This window comes from Giraffa tippelskirchi, chromosome 11 (genome assembly GCF_054371585.1).
Source record: "Giraffa tippelskirchi isolate mGirTip1 chromosome 11, T2T-mGirTip1v1.2.pri, whole genome shotgun sequence".
Taxonomy (NCBI): domain Eukaryota; kingdom Metazoa; phylum Chordata; class Mammalia; order Artiodactyla; family Giraffidae; genus Giraffa; species Giraffa tippelskirchi.
In genome coordinates, this window is record NC_137285.1 from 93,401,249 (window position 1) to 93,427,465 (window position 26,217).

Consider the following 26,217-nt stretch of genomic DNA (forward strand, 5'->3'; position numbering starts at 1 on the left):
AGGAACTACTTGAGCATCATTTTTGGAATCTACTATAAAAGCTTGATAGGCAAATTCAATTATATAATTCCTCCTTTAACTGAGTATTAGAGGAAAATGTTTCTGTAGTTAATCTTGTATGTTTCATCAACTAGGAGACTGTTTCCTGTCTTTTTGCTGATAGATTTTCCTGTCATTTTGTCATAGCTGATAGATTTCAGAGCCTAACCAGTGTTTATCTTAGATACCTGTTTAGTCTTCTGTACCTTTTTGACTTTTAATTGCAGAATTTGTACTATGTTTAATTTTATAAGTTGCCAGAATTGCCTATGGAAATAGACTTAGTTGACATTATAAAATACTCTCTTATTAAGAGGGTATTATGAGTCTTCATGTCATAGTCAAGAAAAGATTTACATGTCCTTTCTGTGATTCTTCCATATTTGTTTATTTGCCCACCCTTCCCTTAAAGGGAAGAGTAAATGAAGAAATGATGGTTATAGGAAACTAATAACAGAAAAAATGAAGCCAGCCATAAGATTAGTACACCAAGTATATACCATAGGATCACAAATCTGACTGAATTTCTCATTAACCAGTACTAAGGAGAGCAAATAGCTGTGAAAAGAAGAGAAGCAAACAGCAAAGGAGAAAAGGAAAGATATTCCCATTTGAATGCAGAGTTCCAAACAATCAAGGAGAGATAAGAAAGCCTTCCTCAGCAATCAATGCAAAGAAATAGAGGGAAACAACAGAATGGGAAAGACTAGAGATCTCTTCAAGAAAATTAGAGATACCATGGGAACATTTCATGCAAAGATGGGCTTGATAAAGGACAGAAATGGTATGGACTTAACAGAAGCAGAAGATATTAAGAAGAGTTGGCAAGAATACACAGAAGAACTGTACAAAAAAGATCTTCATGACCCAGATAATCACAATGGTGTGATCACTCACCTAGAGCCAGACATCCTGGAATGTGAAGTCAAGTGGGCCTTGGGAAGCATCACTATGAACAAAGCTAGTGGAGGTAATGGAATTCCAGTTGAGCTATTTCAAATCCTAAAAGATGATGCTGTGAAAGTGCTGCATTCAATATGCCAGCAAATTTGGAAAACTCAGCAGTGGCCACAGGACTGGAAAAGGTCAGTTTTCCTTCCAATCCCAAAGAAAGGCAATGCCAAACAATGCTCAAACTACTGCACAGTTGCACTCATCTCACACGCTAGTAAAGTAATGCTCAAAATTCTCCAAGCCAGGCTTCAGCAATACGTGAACCGTGAACTTCCAGATGTTCAAGCTGGTTTTGGAAAAGGCAGAGGAACCAGAGATCAAATTGCCAGCATCCACTGGATCATCGAAAAAGGGAGAGAGTTCCAGAAAAACATCTATTTCTGCTTTATTGACTATGCAAAAGCCTTTGACTGTGTGGATCACAATAAACTGTGGAAAATTCTGAAAGAGATGGGAATACCAGACCATCTGACCTGCCTCTTGAGAAACCTGTATGCAGGTCAGGAAGCAACAGTTCGAACTGGACATGGAACAACAGACTGGTTCCAAATAGGAAAAGGAGTATGTCAAGGCTGTATATTGTCACCCTGCTTATTTAACTTATATGCAGAGTACATCATGAGAAATGCTGGGCTGGCAGAAACACAAGCTGGAATTAAGATTGCAGATGACACCACCCTTATGGCAGAAAGTGAAGAGGAACTAAAAAGCCTCTTAATGAAAGTGAAAGAGGAGAGTGAAAAAGTTGGCTTAAAGCTCAACATTCAGAAAACTAAGATCATGGCCTCTGGTCCTATTACTTCATGGGAAATGGATGGGGAAACAGTGGAAACAGTGTCAGACTTTATTTTGGGGGGCTCCAAAATCACTGTAGATGGTGATTGCAGCCATGAAATTAAAAGACACTTACTCCTTGGAAGGAAAGTTATGACCAACCTAGGTAGCCTATTAAAAAGCAGAGACATTACTTTGTCAACAAAGATCTATCTAGTCAAGGCTATGGCTTTTCCAGTAGTCATGTATGGAGTGAGAGTTGGACTTTGAAGAAAGCTGAGCACCAAAGAATTGATGCTTTCGTACTGTGGTGTTGGAGAAGACTCTTGAGAGTCCCTTGGACTTCCAGGAGATCCAACCAGTCCATCCTAAAGGAGATCAGTCCTGGGTGTTCACTGGAAGGACTGATGTTGAAGCTGAAACTCCAATACTTCGGCCACTTCATGCAAAGAGTTGACTTATTGGAAAAGACCCTGTTGCTGGGAAGAATTGTGGTGGGAGAAGAAGGGAACAACAGAGGATGAGATGGTTGGATGACATCACCGACTCAATGAACATGAGCTTGGGTGGACTCGGTGTTGGTGATGGACTGGGAGGCCTGGCGTGCTGCGGTTCATGGGGTCACAGAGTCAGACACGACTGAGCGACTGAACTGAACTGAAGGAGAGCAAAGTCACCTGCATGATTCACTTAAGTCCATAAGGTAAAAACAAAGTAGTTATTCAGGGAAGCACAGCTAATCCCAGTACTAATTTTTGAGTATCTCCCATAGGTCTTTATAATAAGGTTACTGTGATAAAAGTAGGTACCTGGGGTGAGACAGTACAGTTACTTTTAGGATCAACTGTTTAGATGTAAGAAGTATCATTTGCTTTCACAAGAGTTAAATGTTAGTTTTAGTTCTTAATCTTCTTGGGGTCATATACTTTGTAACATTTTTATGTAGTTTTATCATGAATTTGCTAAACATGTAAATTCTCAACTCAAGAGATTTCTGATCCAGCAAGTCTGTAATAGGTTTTATAAATATTTGTGTAATTAACACTGTAGGTGATTCTGGTGTAGGTTTTTGTTAGACCAGATGTTTAAAAACTGCTTCTGAAATATAATTTCAGGGAGTTCGAGGATTCCATTCAGTGCATCGATCTTATCTGATACAAGAGAGCAACACTCTTAACAAATGTATAATAAATTCAGTAGTGAAATTCATAAGGGTGTTTGGTGCTGCCATATTAGAAAAGTAATGATTTTTGCTGAAATTTATTGATTAAATTATATGGCCATAGTTAACTTGAAAATGAAAAGTATTCATGACTAACACAGGTGGGGTGTCCCCCCCTCATTTTAATAATGTATTGATTTTTTTCCCCTTAATATCAAACCATTTTCACATTACTGGAATAAACGTATGATTATGAGGTGTTATTTTTTTGATATGCCACTTATTTAATATAGTAATATTTTTATGAGTTTTGCATCTATATTTTTAAATTAGATTGGTCTAGAATTACCATTTCTTGTTGTTGTCTCACCAGTTTAATATCAAAGTTTTGTAAGCATTATAGAATGAGATGGGTATCTTTCTGGCTCTTTTTTCCTTTCTCAACTTTTAGAGTTTATTTGGATTTTCAGTGTACTTTTGTGAGGACTTAGGGCACAGTCTCTAAACACAAGATCACCCTCACTTCTGACACTAGCTGCGAATTTGGGAGGTTCCCAAAATACTGAGACTCAATAATTTGTTAGAAATATTCATAAATCTGTGAAAATACTCAGTAAGATTTTACTGAAAACTGCTCTGCTGATGGTTTATCAAGGGCCTTTTTTCAGCTAAAGGAAGAAACATATAGGTTGGTGTCCAGGAGGGTCAGAAACAGCTTTCATGGTCCTCTCCGGCGTTGTCAGGTCACATCTCTCTCCTCCCCTCAGTAAATGACAGGGCATATGAGTACTGCCAGCCAGAGAAGCTCACCCAAACTTTGGTGTCCAGAATTTTTATTAAGGCTTCATCATGTAGGCATTGCTCATGTGGGTAATCTCAGTCTCCAGGTTGATTGACCCCAAAATCACATTGTTGGTGTTTCTGGATTGACCAGCTCCCACCCTAAAACTGTATGGGTTTACCAGTCCCCTCCCTGAATCACATTGTTAGATTATCCAGTATGACTCAAGGCCCCCAGGGACTCTCTTATCACAACATTCCCAGGACTCAAGGATACTACTTACTAGAAGCCAAGGGCAAAGGCCAGATGTGCTCTTTGGAAAAGGCCAAATTCTTCACTATACCCTTTCATGTAACCTTTTTTTTTTTCCTCTTATGGTGAGTTCTTCCTGTGATTCCTTGATACCGGATTAAGTTATAGGGATTCCATTATGGAAATCTGATTCTTTTAAATTTCTCTGGTTGTCTCTTATGAGATAAAATAACACACTTTTGATTTAACTGCCCTTGAACTACTTTTTTTTTTTTTTTTTAGAATAAAGGTTCTCTTCAGTTTGAAGACAAATGGGATTTCATGCGTCCAATTGTTCTGAAGCTTTTACGCCAGGAATCTGTTACAAAACAGCAGTGGTTTGATCTGTTTACGTAAGTAATCGATTCATTCTAACTTTTTGCTAACATAAAGGAAATTTTGGTGGCTATATTCAAATGGAATATTGGCTCCAGATTGGACTGCTTACCTGTTTGAAGTAATTACTGGTATTGAAAATGAAAATGTTAGTCACTCAGTCGAGTTCAACTCTTTGTGAGCCGTGGACTGTGGCCCACCAGACTCCTCTGTCCATGGGACTTCCCAGGCAAGGATACTGGAGTGGGTTGCCATTTCCTTCTCCAAAGGATCTTCCTGACCCAGGGATCAAACCTGCGTCTCCTGCCTTGCAAGCAGATTCTTTATTGTCTGAGCCATTAGGGAAGCCCATTACTGGTATTGGGGTACCCCCAATCACTGAACCATTCCTAGGCTTCCCTGATAGCTCAGCTGGTAAAGAATCCACCTGCAATGCAGGAGACCCCGGTTCAATTCCTGGTTTGGGAAGATCCCCTGGAGAAGGGAAAGACTACCCACTCCAGTATTCTGGCCTGCAGAATTCCATGGACTGTATAGTCCATGGGGTCGCAAAGAGTCAGACTCTACTGAGTGACTTCCATTCATTAATATTTCATTGTATATATGAACCACAACTTCTTTATTCATTCATCTGTCAGTGGACGTCTAGGTTGCTTCTGTTTCCTGGCTGATGTAAATAGTGCTAGTGCTGCTTTGAAGGTTGGGGTACATGTGTCTTTTTGAATTACTGTTTTCTCAGGGTATATACCTAGAGTTGCTGGGTTGTATCTTATCTGATACAAGGGAGCAACATTCTTAACAAATGGGGTTGCTGGGTCATTTGGTGGTGGTTTTACTCCTAGTTTTTAAAGGAATCTCCATACTGTTTTTCATCATGGCTATATCAATTTATATTCCCACAAACAGTGCAAGAAGGTTTCCTTCTCTCCACATCCTCTGCAGCACTTATTCTTTGTAGATTTTTTGATGATGGCCGTTCTGACTTGTATGAGGTGGTGCCTCATTGTAGTTTAATTTGCATTTCTCTAATAATGAGAGATGTTGAGTATCTTTTCATGTATTTGTTGGCCATCTGTGTGTCGTCTTTGGAGAAATATTTCTTTCGATCTTCCACCCATTTTTTTCATTAGGTTGTTTGTTTTTCTGATATTGGCTACGTGAACTACTTGTATATTTTGGAGATTAAACTTTTGACAGTTGCTTCTTTTTTGATTATTTTCCCCCATTCTGAGGGTTGTTTTTTCATCTTGTTTAAAGTTTCCTTTGCTGTGCAAAAGCTTTTAAATTTAATTAGGTCCCATTTCTTTATTTTTGTTTTTATTTTCATTACTCAAGGAGGTGGGTAAAAGAGGATCTTGCTGGCATTTATGTCAAAGAGTGTTTTGCCTGTATTTTCCTCTAAGAGTTTTATAGTTTCTGGCCTTACATTTATCTTGAGTTTATTTTTGTGTATGGTATTAGGAAGTGTTCTAATTTCATTCTTTTACCCATAGCTGTCCAGTTTTCCCAGCACTGCTTATTGAAATGATTGTCTTCTCCATTGCCCCCTTTGTCAAAGATAAGGCATCCATAGATATGTGGGTTTATCTTTGGGCTTTCTGTCTTGTTCCATTGGTCTATATTTCTGTTTTTTGTACCAGTACCATACTCTCTTGATTACTGCAGCTTTGTAGCGTAGTCTGAAGTCAGGAACATTGATTTCTTCCAGTTTCATTTTTCTTTCTCAAGATAGCATTGGTTATTTGACGTCTTTGATGTTTCCATACAAATTGTAAAGTTTTTTGTTCTAGTTCTGTGAAAAATGCCTTTGGTAATTTGATAGGGATTGCACTGAATCTGTAGATTGCTTTAGGTGGTGTAGTAATTTTCACAATATTGATTCACCCAGTCCAGCTTTTATTTGCTTCATCAGTGTTCTGTAGTTTTCTACATACCGGTCTTTTGTGTCTTTAGATAGGTTTACTACTAGGTATTTTATTCTTTTTGTTTCAGTGGTGAGTGGGATTGTCCCCTGAATTTCTCTTTCTGATTTTTCACTATTACTGTGTAGGAATGCAAAGTATTTCTGTGTATTGATTTTGTATACTGTGACTTTACTAAATTCACTGATGAGCTCCAGTAATTTTCTGAGGTTATCTTTCAGTTCAGTTCAGTCGCTCCATCATGTCCAACTCTTTGTGACCCCATGAATCGCAACATGCCAGGCCTCCATGTCCATCACCAAATCCCAGAATCTACCCAAACCCATGTCCCTCGAGTTAGTGATGCCATCCAGCCATCTCATCCTCTATCATCCCCTTCTCCTCCTGCCCCCATCCTTCCCAGCATCAGGGTCTTTTCCAGTGAGTCGACTCTTTGCATGAGGTGGCCAAAGTATTGGAGTTTCAGCTTCAACATCAGTCCTTCCAGTGAAACCTAGGACTGATCTCCTTTAGGATGGACTGGTTGGATCTTCTTGCAGTCCAAGGGACTCTCAAGAGTCTTCTCCAACACCACAGTTCAAAAGCATCAATTCGTTGGCACTGAGCTTTCTTCACAGTCCAACTCTCACATCTATACATGACTACTGGAAAAACCATAGCCTTGACTAGATGGACCTTTGTTGGCAAAGTAACGTCTCTGCTTTTAACTGTGCTGTCTAGGTTGGTCATAACCTTCCTTCCAAGGAGTAAGCGTCTTTTAATTTAATGGCTGCAATCACCATCAGCAGTGATTTTGGAGCCCCCCAAAATAAAGTCTGACACTGTTTCCACTGTTTCCTCATCTATTTCTCATGAAGTGATGGGACCGGATGCCATGATCTTAGTTTTCTGAACGTTGAGCTTTAAGCCAACTTTTTCACTGTCCTCTTTCACTTTCATCAAGAGGCACTCTAGTTCTTCTTTGCTTTCTGTCATAAGGGTGGTGTCATCTGCATATCTGAGGTTATTGATATTTCTCCTGGCAATCTTGATTCCAGCTTGTGTTTCTTCCAGCCCAGCATTTCTCATGATGTACTCTGCATATAAGTTATAATGGTATCTTTAGGGTTTCCTATGTATAGTATCATGTCATCTGCAGACAGTGATGAGTTTTATGACTTCTTTTCCATTCTTGATTCCTTTTATTTCTTTTTCTTTGATTGCCATGGCTAGGACTTCCAAAACTGTGTTGAAATAATAGTAGTGAGTGTTATCTTGTTCCTGATCTTAGAGGAAATGCTTTCAGTTTTTCACCATTAAGAAAACTGTTTGTTGTGAGTTTGTCATATGTGACCTTTCTTCTGTTGATAGGTTCCTTCTATGCCTATTTTTCAGAGAGGTTGTCATCATAAATCAGTGTTGAATTTTTTCAAAAGCCTTTTCTGCATCTATTGAGATTATCATATGATTTTTATTTTTTACTTTGTTAATGTGGTGTAACACCAAAAAAAGATGTCCTTTTCATCATAGGGGGCTGGAATGCAAAAGTAGGAAGTCCAGAGATACCTGAAGTAACAGTCAAGTTTGGCCATGGAGTACGAAATGAAGCAGGGCTAAGGTTAACACTTCTGCCAACAGAATACCCTGGTGATAGTATACACCCTCTTCCAACAACACAAGAGGCAACTCTGCATGTGGACATCACCGGATGGTAAATACTGGAATCAGATGAATTATATTCTTTGTAACCAAAGATGGAGAAACTCTATACAGTCACCAAAAACAAGACCTAGAGCTGACTGTGGCTTAGATCATCACCTCCTTATTGCAAAATTTAGACTTAAATTGAAAGTAGGGAAAACCACTAGGCTATTCAGGTATGACCTAAATCAACTCCCTTATGGTTATACAGTGGAAGTGACAAATAGCTTCAAGGGATTAGATCTGATAAATGCCTGAAGAACCATGGACAGAGGTGTGTGACATTGTTGAGCAGTTAGTGATCAAAACCATCCTCAAGAAAAAAAAATGCAGCAAGGCAAAATGGTTGTCTGAGGAGGCCTTACAAATAGCTGAGAAAAGAAGAAAAGAGGCAAAGGAGAAAAGGAAAGATACACCCATGTGAATGCAGAGTTCCAAAGAATAGCAAGGAGAGAAAAGATGCCTCCTTAGGTGAACAATACAAGGAAATAGATGAAAACAATGGGAAGAAGAGAGGAAGAATGGAAAAGACCAGCGATCTCTTCAAGGAAATTAGAGATACCAAGGGAACATTTCATGCAAAGATGGGCACAGTAAAGGACAGAAACAGTGAGGCCCTAACAGAAGCAGAAAAGATTAAGAAGTGGCAAGAATACACAGAAGAACTATACAAAAAGGCCCTGGATAACCACAATGGTGTGATCACTCACCTAGAGCCAGACATCCTGGAGTGTGAAGTCAAGTGGGGCTTCAGAAGCGTTAGTATGAACAAAGGTAGTGGAGATGATGAAATTCCAGCTGAACTATTTCAAATCCTAAAAGATGATGCTGTTAAAGTACTGCACTCAATATGCCAGCAAATTTGGAAAACTCAACAGTAGCCACAGGACTGAAAAAGGTTAGTTTTCTTTCTTTTTTTTTTTTTAAAAGGTTAGTTTTCATTCCAATCCCCAAGAAAGGAAGTGCCAAAGAATGTTCAGACTACTGCATAATAGCGCTCATTTCACATGCTAGCAAGGTAGTTCTCAAATTCCTTCATGTTAGGCCTTAACAGTACATGAACTGAGAACGTGCAGATGTGCAAGCTGGATTTAGAAAAGGCAGAGGAACCAGAGATCAAATTGCCAACAGTCAGTGGACCATCAAAAAAGCAAGAGAGTTCCAGAGAAACATCTACTCTCTGCTTCGTTGACTATGCTAAAGCCTTAGTGTAGATCACAACAAACCATAGAAAATTCTGAAAGAGATGGAATTACCAGATCACCTAACCTGCCTCCTGAGAAACCTGTATGCAGGCCAAGAAGCAGCAGTTAGAACCAGATATGAACAATGGACTTGTTCAGAATTGGGAAATGAGTACTTCAAGGCTGTATGTTATCACCCTGATTATTTAATTTATATATAGAGTACATCATGTGAACTATTGGGCTGGATGAATCACAAGCTGGAATCAAGACTGTCAGGAAAAAGATCAGTAACCTCAGATATGCAGATGACATCACCCTAATGGCAGAAAGTGAAGAGGAACTAAAGAGCCTGTTGATGAAGGTGAAAGAGGAGAGTGAAAAAGCTGGCTTAAAACTCAACATTCAGAAAACTAAGATCATGGCATTTGGTCCCATCACTTCAGGACAAATCGATGGGATAAAATATGGAAATAGCGACAGACTTTATTTTCTTGGGCTCCAAAATCACTGTGTACAGTGACTGCAGCCATAAAATTAAAAGATGCCTGGTCCTTGAAAGAAATGTTTTGACAAACCTAGATAGCCTATTAAAGAGCAGAGACATTACTTTGCCAACAAAGGTCTGTATAGTTAAAGGTATGGTTTTTCCTATAGTCATGTATGAATGTGAGAGTGGGACCATACAGAATGCTGAGTGTGGAAGAACTGATGCTTTCAATTGTGGTGCTGGAAGAAGACTCTTGGGAGTCCCTTGGACAGCAAGGAGATCAAACTAGTCATTTGTAAAGGAAGATTCATTGGAAGGACTGATGCTGAAGCTGAAACTCCAATACTTTGGGCACCTCATGCGAAGGGTTGACTCATTGGAAAAGACCCTAATGCTGGGTAGGATTGGGGGCGGGAGGAAAAGGGGATGACAGAGGATGAGATGGTTGGATGGCATCACCGACTCGATGGACATGGGTTTGGGTAGACTCCGGGAGTTGGTGATGGACAGAGAGGCCTGGCGTGCTGCAATTCATGGGGTCGCAAAGAGTCGGACACGACTGAGCGACTGAACTGAACTGTTGGAGAAGACTCTTGAGAGTCCCTTGGACTGCAAGAAGATCCAACCAGTCCATCCTAAAGGAGATCAGTCCTGGATGTTCATTGGCAGGACTGATGTTGAAGCTGAAACTCCAATACTTTGGCCACTTCATGTGAAGAGTTGACTCACTGGAAAAGACCCTGATGCTGGGAAGGATGGGGGCAGGAGGAGAAGGGGACGACAGAGGATGAGATGGCTGGATGGCATCACCAACTCGATGGACATGGTTTTTGATAGACTCCGGGCATTGGTGATAGACATGGAGGCCTGGCATGTTGCTATTCATCACGTCTCAAAGAGTCGCACACAACTGAGCAACTAAACTGAACTGAACTGATCATGTGGCCTGTTATTTCCTGCATGTGTCTGTCCCTTAAGTTGTATAAGTACTCCAGATATAGAATGATGAAAATCTGTCATTTGTAGTCTGAAATAAAGAATCTGGAAGCTTCTGTCAACCTCCTCTGTTACTTCTTCTTACTCCTTCATTTCCACCTGATTACTAGATTTCATAGATTTTTACTAGCTCTTGACTTTCATTCCATCCCATTTGTCTTTTTCCCCCACTGACTTGCCTAAATGATTACAGTAGTTCTTGCCTTCATTGTTGTTTCTATTAGTTATCTACTGCCACAAAACAAATTGCCGTGAGGTGTTCAGTTCAGTTGCCCAGTCGTGTCTGACTCTTTGCGACCCCATGAACTGCAGCACGCCAGGCCTCCCTGTCCATCACCAACTGCCGGAGTTTACTCAAACTCATGTCCATTGAGTCGGTGATGCCATCCCATCATCTCATCCTCTGATGTCCCCTTCTCCTTCTGCCCTCAATCTTTCTCAGCATCAGGTGGCCAAAGTATTGAAGCTTCAGCTTCAGTATCAGTCCTTCCAATGAATATTCAGGACTGATTTCCTTTAGGATGGACTGGTTGTATCTCCTTGCAGTCCAAGGAACTCTCAAGAGTCTTCTCCAACACCACAGTTCAAAAGCATCAATTCTTCAGCGCTCAGCTTTCTTTATAGTCCAGCTCTCACATGCATACATGACTACTGGAAAAACAACAGCCTTGACTAGATGGACCTTTGTTGACAAAGTAATGTCTCTGCTTTTTAATATGCTGTCTAGGTTGGTCATAACTTTCCTTCCAAGGAGTAAGCGTCTTTTAATTTCATAACTGCAGTCACCATCTGCAGTGATTTTGGAGTCCAAAAAAATAAAGTCAGCCAGTTTCCCCATCTATTTACTATGAAATGATGGGACCGGATGCCATGATCTTAGTTTTCTGAATGTTGAGCTTTAAGCCAACTTTTTCACTCTCCTCTTTTACTTTCATCAAGAGGCTATTTAGTTCTTCACTTTCTGCCATAAGTTGGTGTCATCTGCATATCTGAGGTTATTGGTATTTCTCCCAGCAATCTTGATTACAGCTTGTGCTTCCTCCAGCCCAGTGTTTCTCATGATGTACTCTGCATATAAGGTAAATAAGCACGGTGACAATATTCGGCCTTGACGTACTCCTTTTCCTATTTGGAACCAGTCTGTTGTTTCATGTCCAGTTCTAACTCTTGCTTCCTGTAAGGCCTCCTCAGGCAGCCATTTTGCTCTTTTGCATTTCTTTTCTTTGGGGGTGATCTTGATCCTTGCCTCCTGTATTTTTTTCTTAATACTACTTTTATGGTCAGCATAGGTTTTGTGGTATGAAATGTTTTTCTTTTTCTTTCTTGATTGTTTTTAATTTTTGTTTTTTCTTTAATCCATGCATTATCTAGGGACTGAAATTTCTGTATAGTGAAGTTTTAGTTATTTATGAATTATAATCAGTGTAACAGCCTATAAAATTGTTTTTTAAAATTTTTGTGTGTATGCCTGTGCTCTTAGGAAGAATTTATCTTTTTGTGAGTTGCAAGAATCTCTACCTAATAAATCATAGACATTAACTTTTGTTTTTTTGGTCTCTGCCCCTTGGTTTATGGGATTAAGTTCCCCAACCAGGGATTGAACCTCAGGCTTCAGTAGTGAGAGCACAGAGACTGCCAGGGAATTCCCCCATTAATTATATTTTTAAACTCCTGTATGTCTTTAATTTTTTTCTTCTAGATTTTAAATGTTGAGAGATTCTCTGAGAGACACTGTTGATTGGCTAGGACTTATGCCTTTGCCTTGTGTTCTTCCCACTATAGAGGCTGGATAATTTAATATTCACTTCTTGCTGCTAAGGTGTCTGGGCACATTACACATTCTGGCAAATACACCTATTAGAGGGCATCTAGGAAGTTTTTTGCTTTCCAGATGAATTTAACTAATATGCCTGGCAGCCTCCTCCCTTTCCGCCTTTGACCAGTCATAGACTAACATGCTGAAGTGACAAAGTGGAGAGAGAAAGGTCTTGATGAGTCTCTGAACAAAACACCAGCCTTTTCCTACTTCTAGACTTCTTGTTAAATAAGAAAAAGAATCTAGTAATCTAAGCCATTGTTGATTGAACTTAATGTTTTCATCCTCCTGATATAAGGATGTTTTAAAGTATTCAAATATGTCAAGTTTTTACATTTCTATTTGTTTTGCATTTTGAGAGTTGACTCATTGGAAAAGACCCTGATGCTGGAAAGAATTGGGAACAGGAGGAGAAGGGGACGACAGAGGATGAGATGGCTGGATGGCATCACCGACTTGATGGACATGAGTTTGGGTAAACTCCGGGAGTTGGTGATGGACAGGGAGGCCTGGCGTGCTGCGACTCATGGGGTCGCAAAGAGTCAGACACGACTGAGCAACTGAACTGATGTATATTTTTGGTGTAAATAAATGGACATACATTAATAAATGGTGCTTTTTTATCATCACATGATGTTCCTATCACTAATCCTTGTAACTTTAAATTCTTCTTTGAATGATACTAATATTGCCACTCTGCTTTCTTTTGAGTTATACTTGCCTAGTATCTCTTAAGCCATTAAATTTTTTTTTTGGTAAAATTGTACGTTGCATGAAATTTATCATTTTAGCCATTTTCAAGTGTATGATTCAGTGGCATTGAGTTCATTCATAATGTTGTGCAAACACCAGCACTCTCCTTTTTTAGAACATTGACATCCCAAGCAGAGGCTCTGTACCAATTAAACAATACCTGTACCTCCTTCCCCTAGCCTCTGGTAACCTTCATTCTGCTTTTTGTCCCTGTGAATTTATCTATTCTAGGTGCCTCATAAAGTAGAATCATAGTATCTGTCCTTGTGAAAGGTATATTCTCTTCTAATGGAATGGTTTATTTAGGTTTAATATTATAACTGATATACTTTTTAACTCAGCTCAGGAGCCTCGTTAGGCATTACTGACACTATTGTTTCTTCTTTTTTCCTTTTCCTTTTTTCGTTAATCTGAAAGTTGACTTCTGTTAGTGGTTCCTTTCTGCTTTTCACTTTCAATTAGAAGTATATGGTATTGGACCTTCCCTCGTGGTTAAGAATCCATGCTTTCACTACAGAAGGCGCCAGTTCAGTGGTTCAGTCCCTGGTCAGAGAAGTAAGATCCCACATGTCCTGCCGTGTGGCAAAAAAAAAAAAAGTAGTATATGTACTACTGTTAATTAAAAGCAGAATACCTATTTTTTGCATCAGGATCACACTATTTTTCTTTTCTTTTTAACCTAAGGAAGCTGAAACCTTTGAAATACTTCTTACCTCTTGCTTCTATTCTCATCCTTTCTGTCTCTCCACTTACAACCTTAAAGTTTTTACTTCGTCATTCTCCCATTTCCCAGCTCCTTGACTTTTTTAATACACTTAAGTATTTAAAAAGAATTTCCTTTACTTTAAAAAAAATATTTATTTTTTGGTTGCATTGGGTCTTTGTTGCTGTGCATGAGCTTTCTCTAATTGCGGCAAGTGGAGGATACTTTGTTGTGGTGCGGTGGCTTCTCTTGTTGTGGAGCAAGGGCTCTAGGCACGCAGGCTCATTAGTTACAGATCAAGGGATCATTCGTTGTGGATTGTGGGCTCTAGAGAACAGGCTCAGTGGTTGTGGTACACGGACTTCGTTGCTCCACATCATGTGGGATCTTCCCAAATCAGAGATTGAACCCGTGTCTCCTGCATTGGCAGGCAGATTCTTAACCGTTGGACCACCTGGGAAGTCCAGCAGATCCCTTTTTAAAAGCACTTTGATTATATGTTACAAAAGAGTGTGTTCTTATTCATTCAGACTTAATTTCAGATATTTATTGCTCATCCATAATTCCTTCCCTTTTATTTTGAAGTGCCATTTGATGTAACAGACAAACCAGAACTATATGCACTTATGTGGGTAAATATCAAAAACGTGTTGACTAAAAAAAAATATTTGAAAATATTATTATTTGATATATTTCTGTAATCAGAAACCCTCATAGTATGTTGTAAAACTTGAAAACCCAAAACAGCAAATTCAGACTTAGTTACTCTTGGGGAGGAATGGGAGAGTAGGATTAGAGAGAGGAACATAAGGGGCTTTAAGGGTATTATCATATACTTCTCAAGAATTGGATTAGCCAAAAATTCTTCCGGGTTTTTCCATAACATCTTACAGAAAAACCCGAATGAACTTCTTGGCCAGCACAATATATATTATATTCCCCAAAATGTGTATGAGAATTGGCCAGGAGCCTCGACATGTTCTGTCATGTGGTGGTGAGAAGTATTGTGTTTCAAATAGGAAAGAGTATATTGACGATCTTCTTCCATGATGTAACAACATACAGAAGTACCTGGAAGTTGAGGAAAGGGAGCTGGAGAAGACATGTGGATCACAAGTGTGGCTTTTTCTTGGGTAACGAATGCCACACCATTCTCTCTTGCCCTTACGAGACTCAAGTCACATTTGAACCTTTCCAGCATGTGCCACAGTGGGTCTGAGCCAGCGGGGATGCTAAGGTAGTCCTGTTTTAGAGAGCTAGGGGACTCCACTGATGGGTGACTTGTGCTCCAGAACTCTTCAAACTTTCTTTACAAAATTTTCTTGAAACCGTAGTCTTAAGACTCTTGCTACTCAACCTCCTTTTCTTCCTACTCTTTCCCACAGGGATCAGACTGGCATTGTGGGCTTCTCTCTTGCCCAGCTTCATGTAACTCACTTCCCATTGTCCCTTACAAACACTGCACGTGTGCTCGGTCACTCAGCCGTGTCCTACTCTTTGTGACCCCATGGACTGTAGCCACTTCTGTCCATGGTAGTGTCCAGGCAAGAATACTGGAGTGAATTGTGATTTCTTTCTCCAGGGGATTCTGCCAAGCTAGGGATCAAATCTGTGTCTCCTGCATTGGTAGGCGGATTGTTTACCACTAAGCCACCTGGTAAGCCCACATAGGCATTACCCTCAATAAATCTCTTGCTATGTCTAATCCCAGCTGTTTCTCAGAAGACCTAAACTAATACATAGGTCAGTATGTGTAAAGTCATTGGCAGTCAATACGTGCAAGTTTGTGTTACAGTAAATTAAGTAAGAGAAGATGGTAGTTTTGATTGTGGTAGTGGTGATGGATGGAAATGTCCAAATTGCAGAGACACTCAGGTGATGGATACAATAAGACTGATTGAATAAAAAAAAAAGTTTGCCCAGTTTTTTGCTTCACACTTGACATGCACTTTGAGTGGTTAATAGTTTTAGTGTGTACACCCTAGTGATCTACAGTTCTTGACTCACATTGTGACTTTTTCATAAAATAGCCTTCCTTCACCCTCTTACACATTTGTCTGGCAAAATCCCACTTGTTCTTTGAGATAAACATAGAAATCAACTCTTCAGGGAGTCTGCCTCTTTTCTCTTTATCTTTCATTTCCACCCTTTCCTTTGCCTTGGCTTCCTAAACCATCTTGTGTTTATAGGCTTAGTAGTTGTAAACTTATTGAAATATAATCAATCTATTTTTGTATCAGTTTTTTCTTTTAAACTAGATTTCTTTAGCCATGAGGTGAGATTGCAGAGGTATTACAGAGGTCAGTTAACTATTTTGTACTTTATTCAAAGAACAATAGGAAGCCATTGGAAGATTTTAAATATAGAGGTGGGCATGCGTGCTAAGCCGCTTCAGTGTGTCTGACTCTTTGTGACCCCATGGACCATAGCTTGACAGGCTCCTCTGTCCATGAAATTTTCCAGGCAAGAATACTGGAGTTGAGTTGCCATTTCCTCCTGCAGGGGATCTTCCTGACCTAGGGATCGAATCCTGAGTCTCTTAAGTCTCTTGCATTGGCAGGCAGGTTCTTTACCTCTGGTGCCTCCTGAAAAGCCACAAATATAGAGGCAATAAGATGTAATTTGAATTTTACGAAGATCATTTTAGCTACTGTTGGATGGATTGGAGAGGTACAAGAGTAAATTAAGAGAAACAGTTTGATGTGGACTCTGGAGCTCAGTTGCCTGTGTTTACTGTATACTAGCTGTGTAATCTTGGGAATGTTACATAACCTTTCTTTGCCTCAGTTTCCCCATCTCTAAGATAGCAATAAAATTGTACTATATCACCAACTAAAATAAATAAATTTATTAAAAAAAATTGTACTATATCAGAGTTGCTGTGAAGGTTGAGTTAAAACAGCTTAGAATAGTATTTAGCATATAGTAAGCAGTTGGAGGGCTTTCCCTGGTGGTTCAGATGGTAAAGAATCTGCCTGCAATGCAGGAGACCTGTGTTTGATTGGGAAGATCCCCTGGAAAAGGGAATGGCAAACTACTCAAGTATTCTTGCCTGGAAATCCCATGGACAGAGGAGCCTGGCAGGCCCCAATCCATGGAATTGCAAAGAATCTGACACAGCTGAGCAACTGACACACAAGCAGTTGGATGAGACTTTCCAGGTGGTGCTAGTGATAAAGAACCTATCTGCCAATGCTAGAGATGTAAGAGATGTGGATTTGATCCTTGGGTTGGGAAGATCCCCTGGAGGAGGGCATGGCAACCCACTCCAGTGTTCTTGCCTGGAGAGTTCCATGGAAGAGGAGCCTGAGCAGCTACAGTCCATAGGGTCGAAAAGAGTCAGACATGACTGAAGCGATTTAGCACAGCTCGAGCAGTTGGATGTTACCTATTATGTTGTTATTTAACAAATATTTGTGTGCTTAACTACATCTACTCTGGGCCAGATGCCACTATTAAGCTGAATTTGACAAATGATGAAAGCAAGTTCAAATTAATATATAGACAAAACTTTGGGTTATGATTATGCCCCTAAGAATCTGAATATAAAACAATTTGGCCATTATTATATGTTAGACTTTAGAGATATTTTTTTTGGCCTTTTTTTCCTGCATTTTTTAAAATCATAATGTAGATTTTATAATGTATATAGGGCTCTATAAAGTACTGGGGAACATTTTTTGAGTAAGAGAATCCCCAGTATGAGACTATATTCCCTGGTGGCTCAGCTGGTAAAGAACCTGCCTGCCAATGCAGGAGACACAAGAGACTGGGGTTCAGTCCCTGGGTGGGGAAGATCCCTGAAGAAGGAAATGGCAACTTGCTCCAGTATTTTTTCCTAGAAAGTTCTGCAGAGGAGACTGTGGGGCCCCAGTGCATGGGGTTGCAAAGACTAGACTGAGTGCTTGTGTGTGAGTGCACACGCGCACACACAGTGTAAGACTCGAGCTTTTGTTACGTTTCCCTGCTCTACTAGGTAGTAATTAAAAAACTCGTTCTGTGAACATGTATTAATATTAAATATGTTTCTATAATGAATGATCTTTTGGGTAAAATATGTCAGCTTTAGAGTTTAAAGAGCTTTTGTTTCTGTTTATTTTGTTGTTGTTTAGTCGCTAAGTCATGTTTGACTCTTTTGCGACCCCACCGACTGTAGCCCATCAGGCTGCTGTGTCCATGGGATTTCCCAGGCAAAAATACTGAAGTGGGTTGCCATTTCCTTCTCCAGGGGATCTTCCCGACCCAGTGATTGGACACAGGCAGATTCTTTACCACCAAGCTGCCAGAGAAGCCCTCTATTTATTTATTTGAATCGATTATAGGGTTTTTTTTTCAAAAAGTTAAATTTTGTATTTTATTGTATTAGAAAGTTGAAATAGTCACTCTTTTCTTTTTTTCTTCTTAATTTTTTTTAGATTTATCTTTTAAATGCACTATAATTGCTTTACAATGTTGTGTTAGTTTCTTCTGTATAATAACGTGAATCAGCAGTGAGTATATGTATATTCTAAGAAAAGGAGGCACAGTGATAATTGATGTGTAAATGTGATGAATATTTGGGAGAAATTTGGAGTTTTGTTGTAATAGTATTTAAATTACTAACTTTCTAAAAACGGATAGCTTATATGTGTGTGTATATATATATACAGTGCTATATATTAAAGGATTTATACTTTGTACAAGAAAATTTGGTAGTATTTAACTTTGGAAGTCTGATTGGGAGATGCTTTTGTAATTTATAAATTTAATCAATAAAGTGGCAAAGATTTAAGGAAAACAGTAACAAAGGAAAATAGAAGCAAGTGTACATGTATGAGAAAGCTAACGAAGAATGCTTGGTCCATATGAATGGATTCAAACCCCCTTAGCGTGGTCCATGGAAACCACATTGAAACAAAACAGTTTTTGTTTGTTCTTGTTCCAGTGTTAATGTTTGTTTACCTGCTTTATTTTTTACAGGGATGTACATGCAGTCTGTCTCTGGGATGATAAAGGCCCAGCAAAAATTCATCAGGCTTTAAAAGAAGATATTCTTGAATTTATTAAGCAAGCACAGGCAGTAAGTTTTGCGTCTATATATTGTTTAAGACTTTATGCAGAGAGTATCATCCTGAAGTAATTTTAAAATATCACATAAATTTTTGACATATTTGCTAGTTAAATTTTTTAATGATAGTCATTTATTGTTTTCTCTTCCCACAGTGGCATTTCTTTCAAACAAATATTTAATTACCTGAATTAAAAGATGCTATAAAGAATTTCATTCTTCTACATTCTTTAGAATCCCTCCACCATTATTTTGGAGAAGGCAATGCCATGTTGATCAGTGATTTTTTAAAAATTAGAATTTTATAAGAAAATTATAAAATTATAAGAAAGTTATCTTTTAATGAAAATAAATCATCTCAAGTTTGCTTAGAAAAATTAAATGTTTCAATATCACAATTTAATCGAAACATGTTTTTCTAGAACTGTTTAAGGAAAAACGGTTTCTGCTTGCATTGGAAAGCATATCAGCTTATCTCTTTGTGACTTTTGATGAAGATAAATTACATTTATTTCAAATCGATGAAGTATTATTCTTTAGTTTCTGGAAATGGGTCAGAAAGAATCATCTTAGAAATATTGAGAAATATATTTCATACTAAAAAACAAAATATGTTCAGTGTTTCACTGTAACTTGATCTGAAAAAGTTTGGAATGTAGGCCTTAGCAAGAACTTGAAGCTAGGATTTAGCACCAGTAGTTCAGCGCAGTTAAATTTCAGGACCAGCAGTGCCAGACACAAGTATATAATTTTAAAACATTTTAAAAACTTTAAAGAAGATCTGGCTTTGTGAGTTTAGTAAACTCAATTACTAGACTAATTGAGCTTATCTTGTTAGGAAGGACCAAATCTCCCAAATGGGATAGGCAGTGAGCATTAAAATGTCTATTAGAACATTATTTTAAATGACAAAAAAGGGAAGTAAAAATAAATGTGCAGTGCTTAGAAAGTTATTAGGATATTGAATTTTTTTCTTTTTAAAGATTAACATAACTCTTCTATTTGTACATAATTCTGTGGCTTAGCATTTTCAGCTAGGCTCACCTGATTTTACCTGAGCTTATTAAGGTGGCAGCAGTAAGGTGGTGGCTCTGCAGGGATTGGATGGTCTAAGAGAGCTTTTTTTGTATTTCTGGTGTTTGGCACAGAACTGGCTTCCTTCTGGGGCTTTTTCCCCCTCATGTGGTTTCTCGTTCTCAAGGAAACCAGTCTTTGAGGTGACAGTGGAGTCTTGGAAACCTCTTGAGATCTTGGCTCAGAAGTATCAGAGTCACATCTGCAGTATTCGGTTGGTCGTAGTTAATCATAGGACCTGCTAAAGTCCAGTGGTGGAGAAATAGATTAGGATCTTTTTTTAAAAAAAATTTGGGTAAATTTGCATAGCAGAAAATTCCTTTTAAAACTTACATAATTTTGTGTGTTTTAGTATATTTATTAAGTTAGTTCAGTTCACTTCAGTGGCTCAGTCATGTCCGACTCTTTGCAACCCCATGAATGTCAGCACACCAGGCCTTCCTGTCCATCAGCAACTCCCGGAGTTTACCCAAACCCATGTCCATCGAGTCGGTGATGCCATCCAACCATCTCATCGTCTGTCATCCCCTTCTCCTCTTGCCCACAATCCTTCCCAGCATTAGGGTCTTTTCCAATGAGTCAACTCTTCACATGAGGTGGCCAGAGTATTGGAGTTTCAGCTTCAACATCAGTCCTTCCAATGAACATCCAGGACTGATCTCCTTTAGGATGGACTGGTTGGATCTTCTTGCAGTCCAAGGGACTCTCAAGAGTCTTCTCCAACACCACAGTTCAAAAGCATCAATTCTGTGGCACTCAGCTTTCTTCATCGTCCAACTCTCACATCCATACATGACCACTGGAAAAACCATAGCCTTGACTAGACGGACCTTTGTTGGCAAAGTCATGTCTCTGCTTTTAAATATGCTATCTAGGTTGGTCATAACCTTCCTTCCAAGGAGTAAGCGTCATTTAATCTCATGGCTGCAGTCACCATCAGCAGTGATTTTGGAGCGCAAAAAAATAAAGTCTGACACTGTTTCCACTGTTTTCCCATCTACTTCCCATGAAGTGATGGGACCAGATGCCATGATCTTAGTTTTCTGAACGTTGAGCTTTAAGCCAACTTTTTCGCTCTCCTCTTTCACTTTCATCAAGAGGCTCTTTAGTTCTTTTTTGCTTTCTGCCATAAGGGTGGTGTCATCTGCATATCTGAGGTTATTGATTCCAGCTTGTGCTTCTTCCAGCCCAGCGTTTCTCACGATCTCCTCTGCATGTAAGTTAAATAAGCAGGGTGACAGTATACAGCTTTGATGTACTCCTTTTCCTATTTGGAACCAGTCTGTTGTTCCATGTCCAGTTCGAACTGTTGCTTCCTGACCTGCATACAGGTTTCTCAAGAGACAGGTCAGATGGTCTGGTATTCCCATCTCTTTCAGAATTTCCCACAGTTTATTGTGATCCACACAGTCAAAGGCTTTGGCATAGTCAATAAAGCAGAAATAGATGTTTTTCTGAAACTCTCTTGCTTTTTCGATGATCCAGTGGATGTTGGCAATCTGATCTCTGGTTCCTCTGCCTTTTCTAAAACCAGCTTGAACATCTGGAAGTTCATGGTTCACATATTGCTGAAGCCTGGCTTGGAGAATTTTGAGCATTACTTTACTAGCGTGTGAGATGAGTGCAATTGTGTGATAGTTTGAGCATTGTTTGGCATTGCCTTTCTTTGGGATTGGAATGAAAACTGACCTTTTCCAGTCCTGTGGCCACTGCTGAGTTTTCCAGATTTGTTGGCATATTGAGTGCAGCACTTTCACAGCATCATCTTTGAGGATTTGAAATAGCTCAACTGGAATTCCATCACCTTCACTAGCTTTGTTCGTAGTGATGCTTTCTAAGGCCCACTTGACTTCACATTCCAGGATGTCTGGCTCTAGGTGAGTGGTCACACCATTGTGATTATCTGGGTCGTGAAGATCTTTTTTGTATAGTTCTTCTGTGTATTCTTGTCACCTCTCCTTAATATCTTCTGCTTCTGTTAGTTCCATACCATTTCTGTCCCTTATCGAGCCATCTTTGCATGAAATGTTCCCTTGGGATCTCTAATTTTCTTGAAGAGATCTCTAGTCTTTCCCATTCTGTTGTTTTCCTCTATTTCTCTGCATTGATCGCTGAGGAAGGCTTTCTTATCTCTCCTTGTTATAACTATCGCCTAATTTTAGAATATTTTAATTAGCCCAGATTGGAGAAGCAAAGGCAACCCACTCCAGTATTCTTGCCTGGAAAATTCCATGGACAGAAGAGCCTGGTGGGCTACAGTCCATGGGGTCACAAAGAGTCCGGCAGGACTGAGTGCCTAACACATACATCAGCCCAGATATTAATAGAGACTCTGTACCCATTAACAGCTACTCCTCCATAAACTCCCCCTTCCCTTTGGCAAACAGTAATCTACTTTTTGTTCCTGTGGATTTATTTATTCTAGACATTTCCTATAAATGGAATCCTATAATATGTGGCCTTTTATAACTGGCATCTTCCACTTGGAGTAGTGTTTTTCAAGTTTCATCTATGTTGTACCATTTAGCACTATTTCATTCCTTCTTATGGGTGAGTAATACTCCATTGTATGAAAGTGAAAGTGTTAGTCACTTAGTTGTGTCTGACTCTTTGTGATCCCATGGACTGTAGCCCACCAGGTTCCTCTGTCCATGGAATTCTCTAAGCAAGAATACTGGAGTGGGTTGCCATTTCCTTCTCCAGGGGATCTTCCCGACCCAGGGGTTGTACTCAGGTCTCCCACGTTGCAGGCAGACTTTTTACCAACTGAGTCACCAGAAAGACCTATTCCATCGTATGACTATGTTGTATTTTGTTTACCTATTTGTCATCGATAGACATTGGAGTGTTCCTATTTTTTGTCTATTTTGAATATTGGTGCTGTGAATATTTGTGCACAAGTTTTGTTTTAGGCGTAATTGACATATAACATTATGCTAGTTTCAGATATACAACATAGTTATTTGATATTTGTATATTTTGTAAAATGATATGTATGTATTGCAAGATGATCACCACAATAAGTCTACTTCATATCCATCACCACACATAGTTAAAAATTTTTTTCTTATGATGAGAACTTTTAAGATTTACTTTTCTTAGCAGCTTTCAAATGTGCACTGCTCTGTTACTAACTGTAGTCGCCATGCTGTATTGAGTTGGCCAAAAGTTTCCTTTGGTTTTTAAGCAAAAGTAAGAGACACATTTTTCATTTTCACCAAAAACTTTATTGAACAGTGTATTCACTTTGTTCCATTTGTTGTTGTTGTTGTTTAGTTGCTAAGTCATGTTCAACTCTTTGCACTGTGGATTGGCAGGAGAATTTTTTATTGCTGAGCCACCAGGGAAGACCCTTTTATGCCAGTACCATACTGTTTTAATTACTAGCTTTGTAAAATAATTTGCAGTCAGGAAGCATGATGCCTCCAGCTTTGTTATTTCTCAGGACTACTTTGGCTATTCAGGGTCTTTTATAGTTCCATACAAATTTTAGTATTCTTGGTTCTATTTCTGTGAAAAATCTCATTAGAATTCTGATAGGTATTATACCAAACCTATACTGCTTTGAGTAGTGTGGACATTTTAACAATAGAATTTTAATAGTCTGTAAGCACAGAATGTCTTTTCATTTGTTTGTCTTAGTTTCTTTTATCAGTGTTTCAGTGTAGGTCTTTTACCTCTTAAATTTATTAATATTCTTGGATATTTTGTTCTTTCAGATGAGATTTTAACTGAGATATTTTCCCCCAATATCTTTTTGATAGTTTGTTATTAGTGTATAAAAACTCAGGAGATTTTTATATATTGATTTTTCTATCCTGCAACTCTACTGAATTTATTACTTTTTAATGGAGTCTCTAGTGTTTTCTATATATAGTATCATGTCATCTACAAGTAGTGACAGTTTTACTTCTTTCTTTCCAATTAGGGTGCCTTTTATTTCTTTTTCCTAACTAATTGGCTCTGGATAAGACTTCCAGTAGTGTTGGATAGGAAAGGTAAGAGTAGGCATCCTTGTCTTATTCCTGATCTTAGAAGAATAGCTTTCAACTTTTCACAGTTGAATATAATGTTAGCTGTGGGCTTGTCTTATATAGCCTTTATTAAGTTGAGGTACATTCCCTCTATACCCACTTTGTTGAAAGTTTCTAATCATAAATATGTGTTGAGTTTTGTCAAATGCTTTTTTCTGCATCCATTGAGATGATCGTGGTTTTAATTCATTTTGTTAATGTTGTGTATCACATTCATTAATTTTTAAGTGTGGACACATTCTTGAGTGCCTGAAATAAAATCCTACTTGATAATGGTGTGTGATGCTGTGGAATTTGGCTTGCTGATTTTTTTTCAGAATTCCTTATATCAACATTCATCAGCAATTCTGATTTGTAATTTTCTTTTGGCGTCCTTGTCTGATTTTGGCATTAGGGTAATGCTAACCTAATAAATGAGTTTGGAAGTGTTCCCTCCTATTCTATTTTTGAAAGAGTTTGAGAAGGATTAGTATTAGTTCTTCTTTAAATGTTTGATAAATTCAGCAGTGAAACCGTCTGATCCTGGACTTTATTTGTTGGGAATATTTTTTTCTACAAAATGCATTTGTAATTCGTAGATTAGAATGAAAACTAAGTTTCCTTCTCCATTTGGATCTGTGTGTATGTGAGGTTTTTTTTTTTTAACTTTTTATTTTGTGTTGGGATATAGCCAGTTAACACTGTTATGATAGTTTCAGGGGAACAGCAGAGGGACTCAGCTGTACATATTCATGTATCTGTCTCCTGCAGAGTCCCCTTCCATCCAGGCTGCCACATAACATTGAGGAGAATTATACAGTGCTTTTTAGTAGGCTGTTGTTGGTTATCCATTTTATTACTTTTTTAAATGTATTTATTTTTAACTGAAGGATAATTGCTTTATAATATTATATGGGTTTCTACCATACATCAATGCCATTTTAAATATAGCAGTGTGTATGCAGTGTGTATATATCAATCCCGAACTACCTACTTATCCCTTCCCCATATTCTTCCCCTACCCCATTGCAACTTTAAGTTTGTTCTCTAAGTCTGTGAGTCTGTTTCTGTTTTGTAAGTAAGTTTATTTGTATAATTTCTTTTTTTTTTAAACATTTAGATTCTAAATCTTTATCAATCTTTTTAAAAGTATCTTCCATGTTTCTTGTTTCGTTTGTAATAGATTTCTCCATCCAGAAACTGATTAGCCAGTTCTTTTTATTTTGGACACTTAGTTTATTTAGAATTTATTTTGAATTATACTTTTGGAGTAAGGATGTAACTTCATTCCTTTTCCAAAGAGCTAACCAGTTTTCTCCAGATCATTTTTTTAAACTTTTAATTTTGTATTGGAGTGTAGCTGATTAACAGTGTTGTGGTAGATTCAGGTGAACAGTAAAGGGACTCAGCCATATATATACATGTACCTGTTCTTCTCCAAACTCCCCTCCCATCCAGACTGCCACTTAATATTGAACAGAGTTCCATGTGTTACATCGTAGGTATTTTTTGCTTATCCATTTTAAATATAGCAGTGTGTACAGGTAACCATAAGTTTGTTCTTTTAAGTCTATGGGTCTTTCTGTTTTGTAAGTAAGTTCATTTGTATCATTTCTTTTTAGAGTCCATATAGAAGGGACGTGCTATGATATTTCTCCTTCTCTGTCTTCTTCACTCGGTGTGACAATCTCTCGGTCACATCTCGGTAGCGTTGATGTTGCTACAAATGGCATTATTTCACTCTTTCTAATGGCTGAGTAATATTCCGTTGTGTATATGTCCACATCTTCTTTACCCATTCCTCTGTTGACTGGCAATTAGGTTGGTTCCATGTCCTGGCTGTTGTAAACGGTGCCACAGTGAACACCGGTGCATGTAGCTGTTTGGATCATGTTTTTCTCCAGATACATGCTCAGGAATAGGACTGCAGGGTCACATGGTAGCTTTATTTTTATTCTTTTTAAGGAACCTCCATACTGGTCTCTATAGTAGTCTACCTGTTTACATTCCCACCAACAGTGTAGGAGGGTTACCTTCTCTCCACACCCTTTCCAGCATCTATGTTTATGGATTTTTTGATGATAGCCATTTTGACTGGTGTGAAGTGATATTTCATTGTACTTCTGGTTTGCATTTCTCTGTAAATTAGCAGTGTTGAACATCTTTTATGTTCTCTTGGCCATCAGTATGTCTTCTTTGGAG

At 38.6% G+C, this 26,217-nt stretch overlaps 1 protein-coding gene and 2 long non-coding RNA genes across 7 annotated transcripts in view; 2 read left to right on the top strand and 1 right to left on the bottom strand.

Annotated features, from left to right (window-relative positions):
* CUL5 (cullin 5) overlaps window positions 1-26,217 on the top strand; it is a 96,628-nt gene that overhangs the window by 9,014 nt on the left and 61,397 nt on the right. For 3 of the 5 annotated variants that reach the window (XR_014069730.1, XM_081545343.1, XM_081545344.1), the window contains 2 exons: window positions 4,245-4,354; window positions 18,841-18,940. Coding sequence is in view for 2 of the 5 variants with exons in the window: in XM_081545343.1 (XP_081401469.1) it covers window positions 4,245-4,354; window positions 18,841-18,940 (210 nt within the window). In the remaining 3 variants the exon portion in view is untranslated. The remainder of the gene's footprint in view (window positions 1-4,244; window positions 4,355-18,840; window positions 18,941-26,217) is intronic. The other 2 variants (XM_081545346.1, XM_081545347.1) reach the window with 1 other exon arrangement.
* Window positions 4,375-8,327, top strand: LOC145527402 (uncharacterized). The gene is made up of 2 exons (XR_014069732.1): window positions 4,375-6,044; window positions 7,297-8,327. It is a non-coding gene; the product is annotated as an uncharacterized LOC145527402 (long non-coding RNA).
* Window positions 10,324-14,548, bottom strand: LOC145527403 (uncharacterized). The gene is made up of 2 exons (XR_014069733.1): window positions 12,976-14,548; window positions 10,324-10,523 (listed from the first exon to the last, which is right to left on the bottom strand). It is a non-coding gene; the product is annotated as an uncharacterized LOC145527403 (long non-coding RNA).